Genomic DNA, 12,794 nt, shown 5'->3' with positions numbered 1-12,794 from the left:
CCTAATGATAAAAAATACATTCCAAGGAGGCCAAGCTGGAAACAGAGGCAACTGCTACAGTTCAGTAATGTAAACAGACACATAGTGATCTGTGTAACAAACCATTTGTCTGCGCTGCCCGGGCAGTGACTGGGAGTTCCAGTCAGTACTCCCAGCTCTCATACAAATGTTTGTACAGAATAGAGGCAACAAGCCATCCGTCATCTGCCTGCAGCCTTCCAAGTGCCATAAACCAACCATAGAGAATCCTCTTAACTCTACATTCAAACTTCATTCCTAATAAACAGTTCAAATACAATTTATGTTCACCTTAAAGAGAAAGGGGATGTAAACCCAAAAATAATAATTGTAATAAACTTTTGAAAAATGGTCAGATTAATATCACTTTATACGAGGACACTTTATATGAGGACACGATTATTACCTGAAAAGTTGTTGCTAAGCAAACTAAAGTAAACTACAATATTTCACCTTTCTCTTCCCCATTTTATCTGGGGAGCTTTCCCAAGAAGGAGAGAGATCAGGTCTCATGTAAATGAAGGAAAAAAGGTATTTTTCAAATCAGACATATAGTTGATCCTAACTATATATTACTCCATTGAAACTTCTACAAATGGGTAGGAATCCTAGTGCCCAGTGCCCCAACAAACAAACAATCCTGGACCAAGGTAACAAAATATATGGCAGATAACCCAGACCTTTCTAACAAATGCTCTCTTGGAGTGTGTCTGCTGGACCTGATTGAAGACCTCATTCAGCTAAATAAAACCAGATCACTGGCTAGGGTAGTTTTATACCAGGGGTCCCCAACCTTTTTTTACTCATGAGCAACATTTAAATATAAGAACTGTTGGGGAGCAACACAAGCATGAAAAAAGTTCATAGGGGTGCCCAAAAATGGCTGTGATTGGTTATTTGGTAGCCCAATGTGGACTGACAGACTACAGGAGGCCTCCTGTAGGGCCTCCTAACCAGAAATTCAAAAATGGTTGATGAGCAACATGTTGCTCCTGAGCCACTGGTTGGGGATCACCGTTTTATACTATGCCAGAAAGCTAGTAATCATGAACTGGATGGGCACCATCTTTCAGGAATAAAATTCCTACAATCTCCCAATTATTCCTCTCTAGCAAAGATTTCTCTCCCCTAGATAGATCATTAAATTCTAACATGTAGCGATGCAGTTAAACAATCAATATGGTGGGTGCTCACTGCAGGGGTGCCCTGTAAGATCCCTAAATACTTATGAAATTTAGGAGAAAAGCAGGGCACTCCAAGGGAATATTACAAAAAACTTTTATGCACAAGCCCAACGCGTTTCGCCCCCCCACCCATACTGGGGTATACATGAGAAAAATGGTCATCTTTTCTAGAAACAAAAATTACTCCAGAAAATTTATTAATTCTGAGAGACCAACAATTCAGACTCACCCATCTTGGGTATAGCACAATATTTAAGAAGATTTCTGACATTTCTGATTCTGTTAAACTATCTTTCTGTCCGAAATGCAAAGAACAAAATAAAGACACTTTCCATTACATTTGGTTATGTCTGATTATTATATTACTCGTTATTTGGAATTTCTTCGAGTAAAAAACAGAAACTCGCCTTATGATTTTTCTGATGACGTAATTAACACCAAAAAACTATTTATATTGGTTAAAAAAGTATATATTATTTTCTTTGAATTTTTGCAGTTTGATTTCTCTGTCAAATGGTCTGTTGGATGATTCAATAAAGAAAATTTAAAAAGAATGGAAGTAAAAGTGAAGTTATCTGCCAGCTACCATTTGCCTTGCCCTTTCCTTCCTCCCTGGTACCATGCCATCTCCATGAGTCTTACACCCAACACAATCTGTTATTCTGTTTATAGAAAATGCTCTCCTTTCCCCCATGTTCCACCCAATCTGAATCATCACCTGCGGTTCGCGGTTGCACCAAATTCAGGTAGAAATGCTGCCTTCTGTTGGCTCGATCTTTAATGTAGAACTGATCCAGGGCAAGAAGGGCCTAAAGGCAAAGCAAATGCACACAACATTGTAAAATAATGAGAAAAACAACATTATAATGCCAAACAGCAGATATGTAACAATACTACATGTTCAGCATATAGTGAATTACATACCCCCTCTTATAATATAGAAGGATACTGAGGAGTTCCATGACCATATAGAGGGTGATGGGCAAGTACATTTATACAGATCATGGTGACTTCTAATATCCTCATATTTTATAACAGCTGTTGCATTATTTATCATAACACTGAGTCATGTGATAGAAATTACATTACTACACCATATTCATGGCTCTTCTGTAATATATATGTAATATACTGTATATACCTACAGTCAGTCTGTGGGGGGCCCTAGGGTTGGCAGCCCCAGTGGGACCCACACACCCTAGTCTGACACTGAATAAACCCTTCTAAATTTGTACCCCTTATACCCCAATGGTTGTCCTACCCTCACTATAAACTCCAATAGGATGTTACAAGTCATTGTAAACATATAAAGGCACAAGGTTATACAGGGAACTCTGAGTATCACTCATGTATTATAAGGGTTAATGTACCCCCTACTGTAAATTATAAGGATATTAGAAATCACTGAGGGGTTCTGTGACCATATAAAGGCACAAGGCTGCAGGCTGAGTTATACAGGGAACTCTGAGTATCACTCATGTATTATAAGGGATAATGTACCCCCTACTGTAAATGATAAGGATATTAGCAGTCACTGAGGGGTTCTGTGCCCATATAAAGGCACAAGGCTGCAAGCTGAGTTATACAGGGAACTCTGAGTATCACTCATGTATTATAAGGGTTAATGTACCCCCTACTGTAAATGATAAGGATATTAGCAGTCACTGAGGGGTTCTGTGCCCATATAAAGGCACAAGGCTGCAGGCTGAGTTATACAGGGAACTCTGAGTATCACTCATGTATTATAAGGGATAATGTACCCCCTACTGTAAATGATAAGGATATTAGCAGTCACTGAGGGGTTCTGTGCCCATATAAAGGCACAAGGCTGCAGGCTGAGTTATACAGGGAACTCTGAGTATCACTCATGTATTATAAGGGATAATGTACCCCCTACTGTAAATGATAAGGATATTAGCAGTCACTGAGGGGTTCTGTGCCCATATAAAGGCACAAGGCTGCAGGCTGAGTTATACAGGGAACTCTGAGTATCACTCGTGTATTATAAGGGATAATGTACCCCCTACTGTAAATGATAAGGATATTAGCAGTCACTGAGGGGTTCTGTGACCATATAAAGGCACAAGGCTGCAGGCTGAGTTATACAGGGAACTCTGAGTATCACTCATGTATTATAAGGGATAATGTACCCCCTACTGTAAATGATAAGGATATTAGCAGTCACTGAGGGGTTCTGTGACCATATAAAGGCACAAGGCTGCAGGCTGAGTTATCCAGGGAACTCTGAGTATCACTCATGTATTATAAGGGATAATGTACCCCCTACTGTAAATGATAAGGATATTAGCAGTCACTGAGGGGTTCTGTGCCCATATAAAGGTACAAGGCTGCAGGCTGAGTTATACAGGGAACTCTGAGTATCACTCATGTATTATAAGGGATAATGTACCCCCTACTGTAAATGATAAGGATATTAGCAGTCACTGAGGGGTTCTGTGCCCATATAAAGGCACAAGGCTGCAGGCTGAGTTATACAGGGAACTCTGAGTATCACTCATGTATTATAAGGGATAATGTACCCCCTACTGTAAATGATAAGGATATTAGAGGTCACTTAGGAGTTCCGTGACCATATAAAAGCTAAACATACACGGAATGTAAATCTATGGACATTACAAAGTAGAACAAGGATGCTAATTAGAAGAGGAAATCCTTTCTTTTAACCCTATTTAGATTCATGCAGGAACCTGGGAATGTGGGCGAGTAAACAATGTGCTTATACACAGATTAATATAGATAAATGGAAAGTTCATCATTTAAACAACTATAATCACCCAACACACACAATTAGATAGGGATTAATCTGATTAATAAATGATGCAGGAGGATGCAGGAGTACTTAAGAGAATTGGAGAAGGAATTAGTACCATTTACTAATCTATAGAATATCAGGACAGGATCTAACGGGAAGTGACTGAGGTCAAACCATAACTGTTTACTGGCTGCTGATATTATTTATATACAGAGAAATGAATCAGAGATAAAAAAAACCCTTGTACTTGTTGCACCCCTACCCAGATCCTGAATTACCTACCTGTTACCCACCCAATACCAACATATTCTGTGGGTACCCAAACCAATGGAGGACTCTTTTGTGCATTTAATCCAATGCCTGGTGCCCAGGCTGTTCAGATCATCATATACAGACTTAACCCCAGTTTTGACCCCGGACTGGCAATCTGTAGATTCTGGCAAATGCCAGAGGGGCTGCTGTAAGATTCTACTATTTAGTGGGCCTTCGGGGAAGCTGTTTGGACCTCTGTGTACTTGAAATGTCAGCACCTCTTTTGGACTCCAGTCCTGACCTGCCCCCTTTCGCATGGCACATTTAGATTTTGCTTTATTTATTCTCTTATGGTTCTTATTTAGTGTATCAAAAAGCAAAGGGCATATATACCAGTACTGTACAGATATGGGATCCATTATCCAGAAAATGCTGAATCTAGGGGAGGCCATCTCCCATAGACTCCATTTTAATCAAATAATTCACATTTTTAAAATGATTCACTTTTTCTCTATAATAATAAAACAGTACCTGTACTTGATCCCAACTAACATATAATTACCCCTTATTGGGGGCAGAACAGCCCTATTGGGTTTATTTAATGGTTAAATGATTCCCTTTTCTCTGTAATAATAAAACAGTACCTGTACTTGATCCCAACTAAGGTATAATTACCCCTTATTGGGGGCAGAACTGCCCTATTGGGTTTATTTAATGGTAAAATGATTCCCTTTTCTCTGTAATAATAAAACAGTACCTGTACTTGATCCCAACTAAGGTATAATTACCCCTTATTGGGGCAGAACAGCCCTATTGGGTTTATTTAATGGTTAAATGATTCCCTTTTCTCTGTAATAATAAAACAGTACCTGTACTTGATCCCAACTAAGATATAATTACCCCTTATTGGGGGCAGAACAGCCCTATTGGGTTTATTTAATTTGTAAATTATTTTTTTAGTAGGCTTAAGGCAGTGATCCCCAACCAGTGACTCGGGGCCAACATGTTGCTCCCCAACCCCTTGGATGTTGCTCTCAGTGCCCCCAAACCAGGGAGTTATTTTTGAATTCCTGACTTGGGGGCAAGTTCTGGTTGAATAAAAACAAGATTTCCTACCAAATAAAGCCCCTGCAAGCTGATAGTGTGCATAGAGGCTGCCTAAAAGCCAATCACAGCCCTTATTTGGCTCCTCCATGCACTTTTATGGTGCTTGTGTTGCTCTCCAAGTCTTTTTACATTTGACTGTGGCTCACAAGTAAGAAAGGTTGGGGACCCCTTACTTAAGGTAATTACCAAATTACGTCAAGACACCTTACCTGGAACACCCCAGGTCCTGAGCTTTCTGGATAAAAGGTCCCATACATATACTAATGCCAGGGATACATGAAGTGAAAAAGTTTTCAGCTTCAAGCTTCTTTCCATGCTGATTCTGAATGGACATGACAGTAAATCTTTTGGATAATGGTTGGGATGTGTATATCACAGATCATTGGCTGAATGGGCAGATAAGGAGATCTGGCCATGTGTATGCAGCTTATGACTGCTTCCTGTCTGTCACAGCACCACCCACATGCTGGGAGTTACGGGAGTTATTACTATTACTGCCATCAGTGTGTGTGTGACACTTACCACGGGTGGCATATTCATCACCAAAAGGGTCATACAAGACTGCCCTGTATTGTCCTGAACACCCGCATCACTTTTAAGGTTTATCAGCAGCCGAGCAGCCTCACTGCGATCTGATTGGTTAGAAACACAGAAATGAAAACAAACAAATTTTAATAATTCAGCAATATACAGGGCACAATCATATACAACACTAATTATTATATGTCATAAATATATTTATATATATATATATATTTATATATATTTTATATACATAAATATCTTTTTAAGGACGTATGTTTACATAAATTCATTTTTTTGGGCTTTCGATCCTCTTAAAAAGGCAAACCTCCATATCAAAGTAAATGTTCAGTCTGTGGTCTCCTACTACTTTGCATTTGAAAAGCACTAACAGAAAATGATATTGTTTTTCCATGAAATAACACCCTGCTCTCACCCTAAAAACAGAGCAAAAAGATGGCCATGTAACCTACAGCGGGACTCCCATGTTTAATTTTTCTCACCTTCCTTGTTCCCTCTGCAAACGGTTGGCATGGCTCTGTTAAGGTGGGGACCTGAGTAGGAGTCAGCAGGGTGACAGATGAAGTAGCTAGCAATGGGCAGGTGGTGGGGCCCAACACGAAGGTGCCTAATTGGCAGCGGTTGGCTAGTCAGAAGAGGGGCAGGAAGGCTCTCAGCAGGGCCAGTAGGGCACTGAGTGGGGCCCAACAGAAGCCCCAAAAAGGGGTAGTGTAAAGGTGCACTAGCCCTGGTAGATACAAGATATACACACTGCTCTTGGTTACCTAGTTCAGCGGCCAGTTGCAGGGGGGTCCTTTGCTTGTGGTCCCGAGTATAAGCCTCTGCATTGTACCTAATAAGGACCTTCACTGTATTGACTGCGTCGTGTTTTGCTGCGTAATGTAATGGCGTTTGCTTCCCCTTTGTGAGTGCGTTGATATTGGCTGCAGAATACAAAAGACAATGTGATTAGAAGGTGAAACATCAAAGTACCGCCCAATGCTGATTCAGGGGACAAGGGGTCCTACACACTTGGCACCAATGCATTAAATGTTAACATTTCATATATTTAATATGTAGTGGTTTTGTTTGCTCTGCCTCAGCTAAGCTTTCTGATACCTTTGCAGTCTTCTAGCTTCTGTCACTCACAATAATATATTATATACTATTATACACTCACCTCCCTGTTCTATTAGGAAAGTCACCATATCTGCGTAATCCACAGCAGCAGCCACATGCAATGGCGTAACACCAAAATCATCGGCCTTGTTCACATTGGCCTGTCTCTCTATTAAAAACCGGGCAGCGTCAACCTGCCAGCTTTTAGCAACCTGGATATGGAAAAGGAGGGCAAATTATGTTCAGCGTCTGGATGATTTGGCCAAAGTTTGGATAATGTACCAGGCACAGTGTTTACTCCAAATCTAGAAACCTCTAGCAACCAATCAGATATTTGCTTTCAAATAAAATGCTCATTGCTGATTGGTTGCCATGGAAAAAAACACATTTATCCCCTGATAATTGTCAGGTAACATAACTTACCTGATGTAATACTATTTGCCCATATCTGTCAGGTTCATTGATATCTGCTCCTTCGTTGATCATCCGTTCAATTAAACGTAGGTCAATCTGTAATGCAACAAAGGCACATGTTCTATCAAAAACCATAGGACATACATTTTTATTTCAGTAATGTTATTTATATTCATTCCAACCACTGCAGAAAAGATCACTAAAGACGAATTATTCTGGCTACACCACCCATTTGGCCATGTTGTTCTAGAGTCTTGAAAACCCCATTTAAACCCACCCACATTTCCCCTTGATTTTAAGGCCTGTTGGGCATGAGAGGGCCCTGGGCAGTGCCAGAGGGAATCCACAACAGCGCAGACTGCCCCTTTGACCTGTCGTAAAGCCATAATGGTGCCCTTTTTACCTGTTCATCGACATTCTTTGCTAGATGAATGAAATATTTTAGGATGGATGACGGAGACCGTGGAGATGCCACCTCCTCTGGAAGTTGGACATTTTCCTGCTCATCCTCCTCCTGCTTAATACTCAGGCCGATGTAGATTTCAGTAGAACTGCGACCTTCAATGATTAGAAGGAAAGGCTGTATATAAATATATGATGATAACAAGAACTAGGAGGTAGTGGGGGTTCAAAGCTTGATCCTAGGACAATGACACCCCCATTTGGTTGGGCCTGGAGGCTGCATTGCATGCCCTCGGCCTCCATTCATTGACTGCCCTCTAGGTCACAGACACAGGGAAAGGGATGAAGAATCCAACCAAGGTTACTCATCCCATCTGGGCTTAGGGGTTCCCTGGGAACCAGCAGTTATACTTACGTTCCAATATCTCTCTCCCCACCATACATAGGGTTGGGGTTAGGGCTGGTAGGGGGTAGGGGGATAGGGGTGTGGGGCCTACCTGTCCAGCTAGGAAGCTTTGCTTTACTGTAATGTTGGCGCCTCAGAAACATATTTAATAACTCTCTGGTTTTCTCTGCAAGGAGCTTAATGGAATACAACTGCTTTAGCCTCTTGCTACCAACTTGTGCTAACATGTCAATGATACAGCAAACCCTAAGAAGAGACAAAATCGGTTAATTCTTGTGAAGTACTTTAGTTTGCCTTTAAAGGAAAACTATACCCCCAAACAACGTAGGTCTCTATAAAAAATATACTGCGTAAAACCCTGCTTCATCTAAATAAACCATTTTCACATAAATATACTTTTTTAGTAGTATGTGCCATTAGGTAATCCTAAATGTGCATACTAACAGGCTGGTGGCTGACTGAATCAACTGCTTTTTCAATTCAACAAAAAAAAGGGATAAGTATTTTTTATTAACTTTATTCTGAATCATTGTGTTTTCTAACTGTTGGATTTAAATTTTTTCAAAAGTATTTGCTCTTTTTGGTGCCAATTTACAAAGTTTGGTTAACTATAAGGCTTACAGCAGGTTTGCCAGAGTTACATTCCCTTGTAATTACCCTCAGTTTGAGGTGGGTGGGGTTTGATTAGTTGACCTTAACAGACTGTATAAATAGAACCACTGGCACTCCAGTGGAGCTTGCTCTGGTGGTAGGTGCTCTATAAATGATTGCTCTTTAAGTGGGTGCTCTGTAAGTGGAGTTATAATCACAGGAGTTAGTGGGGGCTCTGTAAGTGGAATTATAATCACAGGAGTTAGTGGGGGCTCTGTAAGTGGAATTATAATCACAGGAGTTAGTGGGGGCTCTGTAAGTGGAGTTATAATCACAGGAGTTAGTGGGTGCTCTGTAAGTGGAGTTATAATCACAGGAGTTAGTGGGGGCTCTGTAAGTGGAGTTATAATCACAGGAGTTACAAACTAAAGGAGTTAAAACAAGGTACAAAGTTTTGTATTTATTTTAAAGCCTTTTTCACCAACTTTTGTTTAACTGTTTCTGTAACTGGGAGAATGAGTGGTAGCAACATTGAAGGTATGACACAGTGCACAGCCTGCCGCATGTATGCAGTTGTGGAACAACAGTTCCAAAGTGCATACCTCTGTTGTGGATGTGAGCGAGTTGCCACTTTAGAGGCTCGCGTTAGAGCACTAGAGGAACAAGTTGCAACACTGCGTTCTATTGACAATCTTGAAAGAAGTCTCTTGCTTACTGAACAAGAGCTAGCGGGGTCAGTTAGTATGGGGGGAGGGGAGCAAGGAAAGGATGATAGGGCAGTAAGCTGGGTGACAGTTAGAAAATCTAGTGTGGGGAAAAGGAAAAGGGAGGCTGCTCCAGGGTTTGCGCATCCCAACAGATTTGCCAGATTGTGTGAAGAAGATTGGAGTGTGAACTCTGGACTGGCGGTTCTAGATGAGGCTGATCTCTCTAACAGCCGGGAGACCAGTTTCTCTAGTAGTGGTGGGGAGGAGAGCAGAGCTAGGCCTAAACAGATGGTGGTTATAGGGGATTCAATCATTAGGATAGTGGAAGGATAATCTGTCGAGCGGATCGCTTCAACCGGACAGTTTGCTGTCTTCCTGGTGCCAGGGTTCGGCATGAGGTTGATCGGGTCGACACATTATTGGGAGGGGCTGGGCATGAGCCGGCTGTCTTGGTACATATCGGTACTAACGACAAAATGAACGGTAGGTGGGGGACCTTAAAGAGTGAGTTCAGGGATCTAGGCTCTAAAATTAAGCAAAGGTCCTCCAATGTCATTTTTTCGGAAATTTTGCCGGTGCCGCGTGCTAGTTTAGGGAGACAGCGGGAGCTTAGGGAGCTAAATGCGTGGCTAAAGTCTTGGTGTACGAAGGAAGGGTTTGAGTTCCTAGAGCACTGGGCTGACTTTTCTTTGGGGTACAATCTATACAGCCCTGACGGATTGCACCTCAATGGAAGGGGGTCTACTGTGCTAGGGGAGAGAATGGTTAAGAGGCTGGAGGAGTGTTTAAACTAGACAAGGGGGGGGTTGGTAAGCTAGATTCTTATGGGAAAGCTAGTGTAGATGGGGCAGTGGGACCAGTAAAGGGTTGTGGGGGAGGAGTGAGGGGGGCATATAGTTTATCAGATAAGGAGCTTCCATTGTTACAAGGGAAACAGACTAATTTTCACCTTAGCTCTAATTCTCCCTTAGCTAATGTAAGCATCAGAGGAAGAAGTAGTAATCTCCGCTGCATGCTGGCTAATGCGCGTAGCTTGTCGGGAAAAATAGGGGAGCTGCAGGCTATTGCATGTATTGAAAATTATGATTTAATTGGTATCACTGAGACCTGGTGGGATGAAAAATGCGACTGGGCTGTGAATTTAAATGGGTATACGCTTTTTAGGAGGGACAGAGAGATTAAAAAGGGTGGAGGGGTTTGCCTTTATGTAAAGTCAGATTTAAAGCCATGTAATAAAGACATTACCAATGAAAACGTTGAATCTCTTTGGGTAGAAATTTCAGTAGGGCTGAAGGTCACAAAGAAAATGATCATTGGTGTATGCTATAAACCACCCCGTATAGATGAGGGGGATGAGGCCCAGTTACTTTTGCAAATGGAGGAGGCTTCAAAATTGGGTCAAGTCAATTATGGGGGACTTTAATTATCCAGACATTGACTGGAGTAATGGGGTGGCTAAGTCAGAAAAAGCTAGTAGGTTTGTAAACATGCTAAATGACAACTTTTTATTTCAGGCGGTTCAAGAACCTACTTGGAATGATTCTATTTTGGACCTGGTAATATCTAATAATACTGAACTCATCTCTAACATTTGTGTGGGTGAGCATTTGGGGAACAGTGATCACAACATGGTCTCCTTTGAGATAATGCTGCAGAGACAGCTCTATAAGGGACTTACTAAAACGCTCAATTTTAGACGTGCAGACTTTGCCAGTATAAGGGCATCTCTGCAATGTGTCAACTGGGAAAGGCTTTTCATGGGGTTAGACACAGAAGGAAAATGGAACATCTTTAAAACATTGCTTTGCAGGTATACACAACAGTATATCCCCCTTGTAAGCAAGGAGAGGCATCGCAAAGCAAAACCTTTATGGCTGAATAATAGAGTTAGGGTCGAGGTTGGTAAGAAAAAATGTGCTTTTAAAGCATTCAAGTTAGCTGGGACAGCGGAAAATTTCATCAGGTACAAGGAAGCAAATAAAGCATGCAAAAAAGCTATCAGGCAAGCTAAAATAGAGATAGAAAGGGATATTGCAGCAAGGAGTTAAAAGAATCCAAAATTATTTTTTAATTATGTGAATAGTAAAAAAATGAAGCAAGAAGGGGTGGGAACCTTATTATCACGGGGGGGTACGTTGGTTCATGAGAACGGGGAAAAAGCAGAAATTTTGAACTCTTATTTTTCATCTGTCTATACATCTGAGGAGCCAGATAATGAAGGCTTTCCTTTTAATATACCCAGTTCTAGTAATTTAGCTACTGACGTGTGGGTCACTCAGGAGGAAATTCAAAAGAGACTTGAACATGTAAAGGTAAACAAAGGTCCAGGACCGGATGGGATTCATCCCAGGGTATTAAATGAGCTGAGCGCTGTGATTGCCAAGTCTCTTCACATAATTTTTCAGGATTCGTTGAGGTTTGGCATAGTGCCGAGAGACTGGCGGATTGCTAATGTGGTGCCGTTATTTAAAAAGGGATCTCGTTCTCAGCCTGAAAACTATAGGCCTGTTAGTCTGACATCAGTAGTAGGAAAGCTTCTGGAAGGGGTAATAAGGGATAGGATAGTTGAATACATTGCAGTTCACAATACTATTAGTTTGTGCCAGCATGGTTTTATGCGTAACAGATCTTGCCAGACTAATTTAGTTGCCTTTTATGAGGAGGTGAGCAGGAACCTTGATGCTGGAATGGCAGTTGATGTCATCTACTTAGATTTTGCTAAAGTGTTTGATACAGTACCTCACAGAAGGTTAATGATCAAATTGAGGAATATTGGGTCAGTCCTTGGTCCTTTGCTTTTTAACTTATTTATTAATGACTTGGAGGTGGGCATAGAGAGTAATGTTTCTATTTTTGCTGATGACACTAAATTGTGCAAAACTATAAGTTCCATGCAGGATGCTGCCGCTTTGCAGAGCGATTTGACAAAATTAGATAACTGGGCAGCAAACTGGAAAATGAGGTTCAATGTTGATAAGTGTAAAGTTATGCACTTTGGTAGAAATAATATAAAAGCGAATTATCTACTGAATGGTAGTGTGTTGGGGGTATCCTTAATGGAGAAGGATCTAGGGGTTTTTGTAGATCACAAGTTGTCTAATTCCAGGCAGTGTCATTCTGTGGCTACTAAAGCAAATAAAGTGCTGTCTTGTATAAAAAAGGGCATTGACTCAAGGGATGAAAACATATTTTTGCCTCTTTAGAGGTCCCTGGTAAGGCCTCACCTTGAGTATGCAGTGCAGTTTTGGGCTCCAGTCCTTAAGAAGGATATTAATGAGCTGGAGAGAGTGCAGAGACGT

The 12,794-nt window shown here is 41.2% G+C and overlaps 1 protein-coding gene across 7 annotated transcripts in view; it reads right to left on the bottom strand.

Annotated features, from left to right (window-relative positions):
* cat2 (calcium transporter 2) overlaps positions 1–12,794 on the bottom strand; it is a 70,490-nt gene that overhangs the window by 30,566 nt on the left and 27,130 nt on the right. For 4 of the 7 annotated variants that reach the window (XM_031903536.1, XM_031903534.1, XM_031903535.1 and 1 more), the window contains 6 exons: positions 7,793–7,947; positions 7,399–7,485; positions 7,037–7,187; positions 6,642–6,800; positions 5,857–5,966; positions 1,921–2,011 (listed from right to left, as the gene is read on the bottom strand). In XM_031903536.1, the coding sequence (XP_031759396.1) occupies positions 1,921–2,011; positions 5,857–5,966; positions 6,642–6,800; positions 7,037–7,187; positions 7,399–7,485; positions 7,793–7,947 (753 nt within the window). Of the gene's footprint in view, positions 1–1,920; positions 2,012–5,856; positions 5,967–6,641; positions 6,801–7,036; positions 7,188–7,398; positions 7,486–7,792; positions 7,948–8,288; positions 8,444–12,794 lie in introns of all 7 variants that reach the window. The other 3 variants (XM_031903532.1, XM_031903531.1, XM_031903533.1) reach the window with 1 other exon arrangement.

Source organism: Xenopus tropicalis, chromosome 6, assembly GCF_000004195.4.
Source record: "Xenopus tropicalis strain Nigerian chromosome 6, UCB_Xtro_10.0, whole genome shotgun sequence".
Taxonomy (NCBI): domain Eukaryota; kingdom Metazoa; phylum Chordata; class Amphibia; order Anura; family Pipidae; genus Xenopus; species Xenopus tropicalis.
This window is presented reverse-complemented; position numbering and strand designations above follow the sequence as displayed.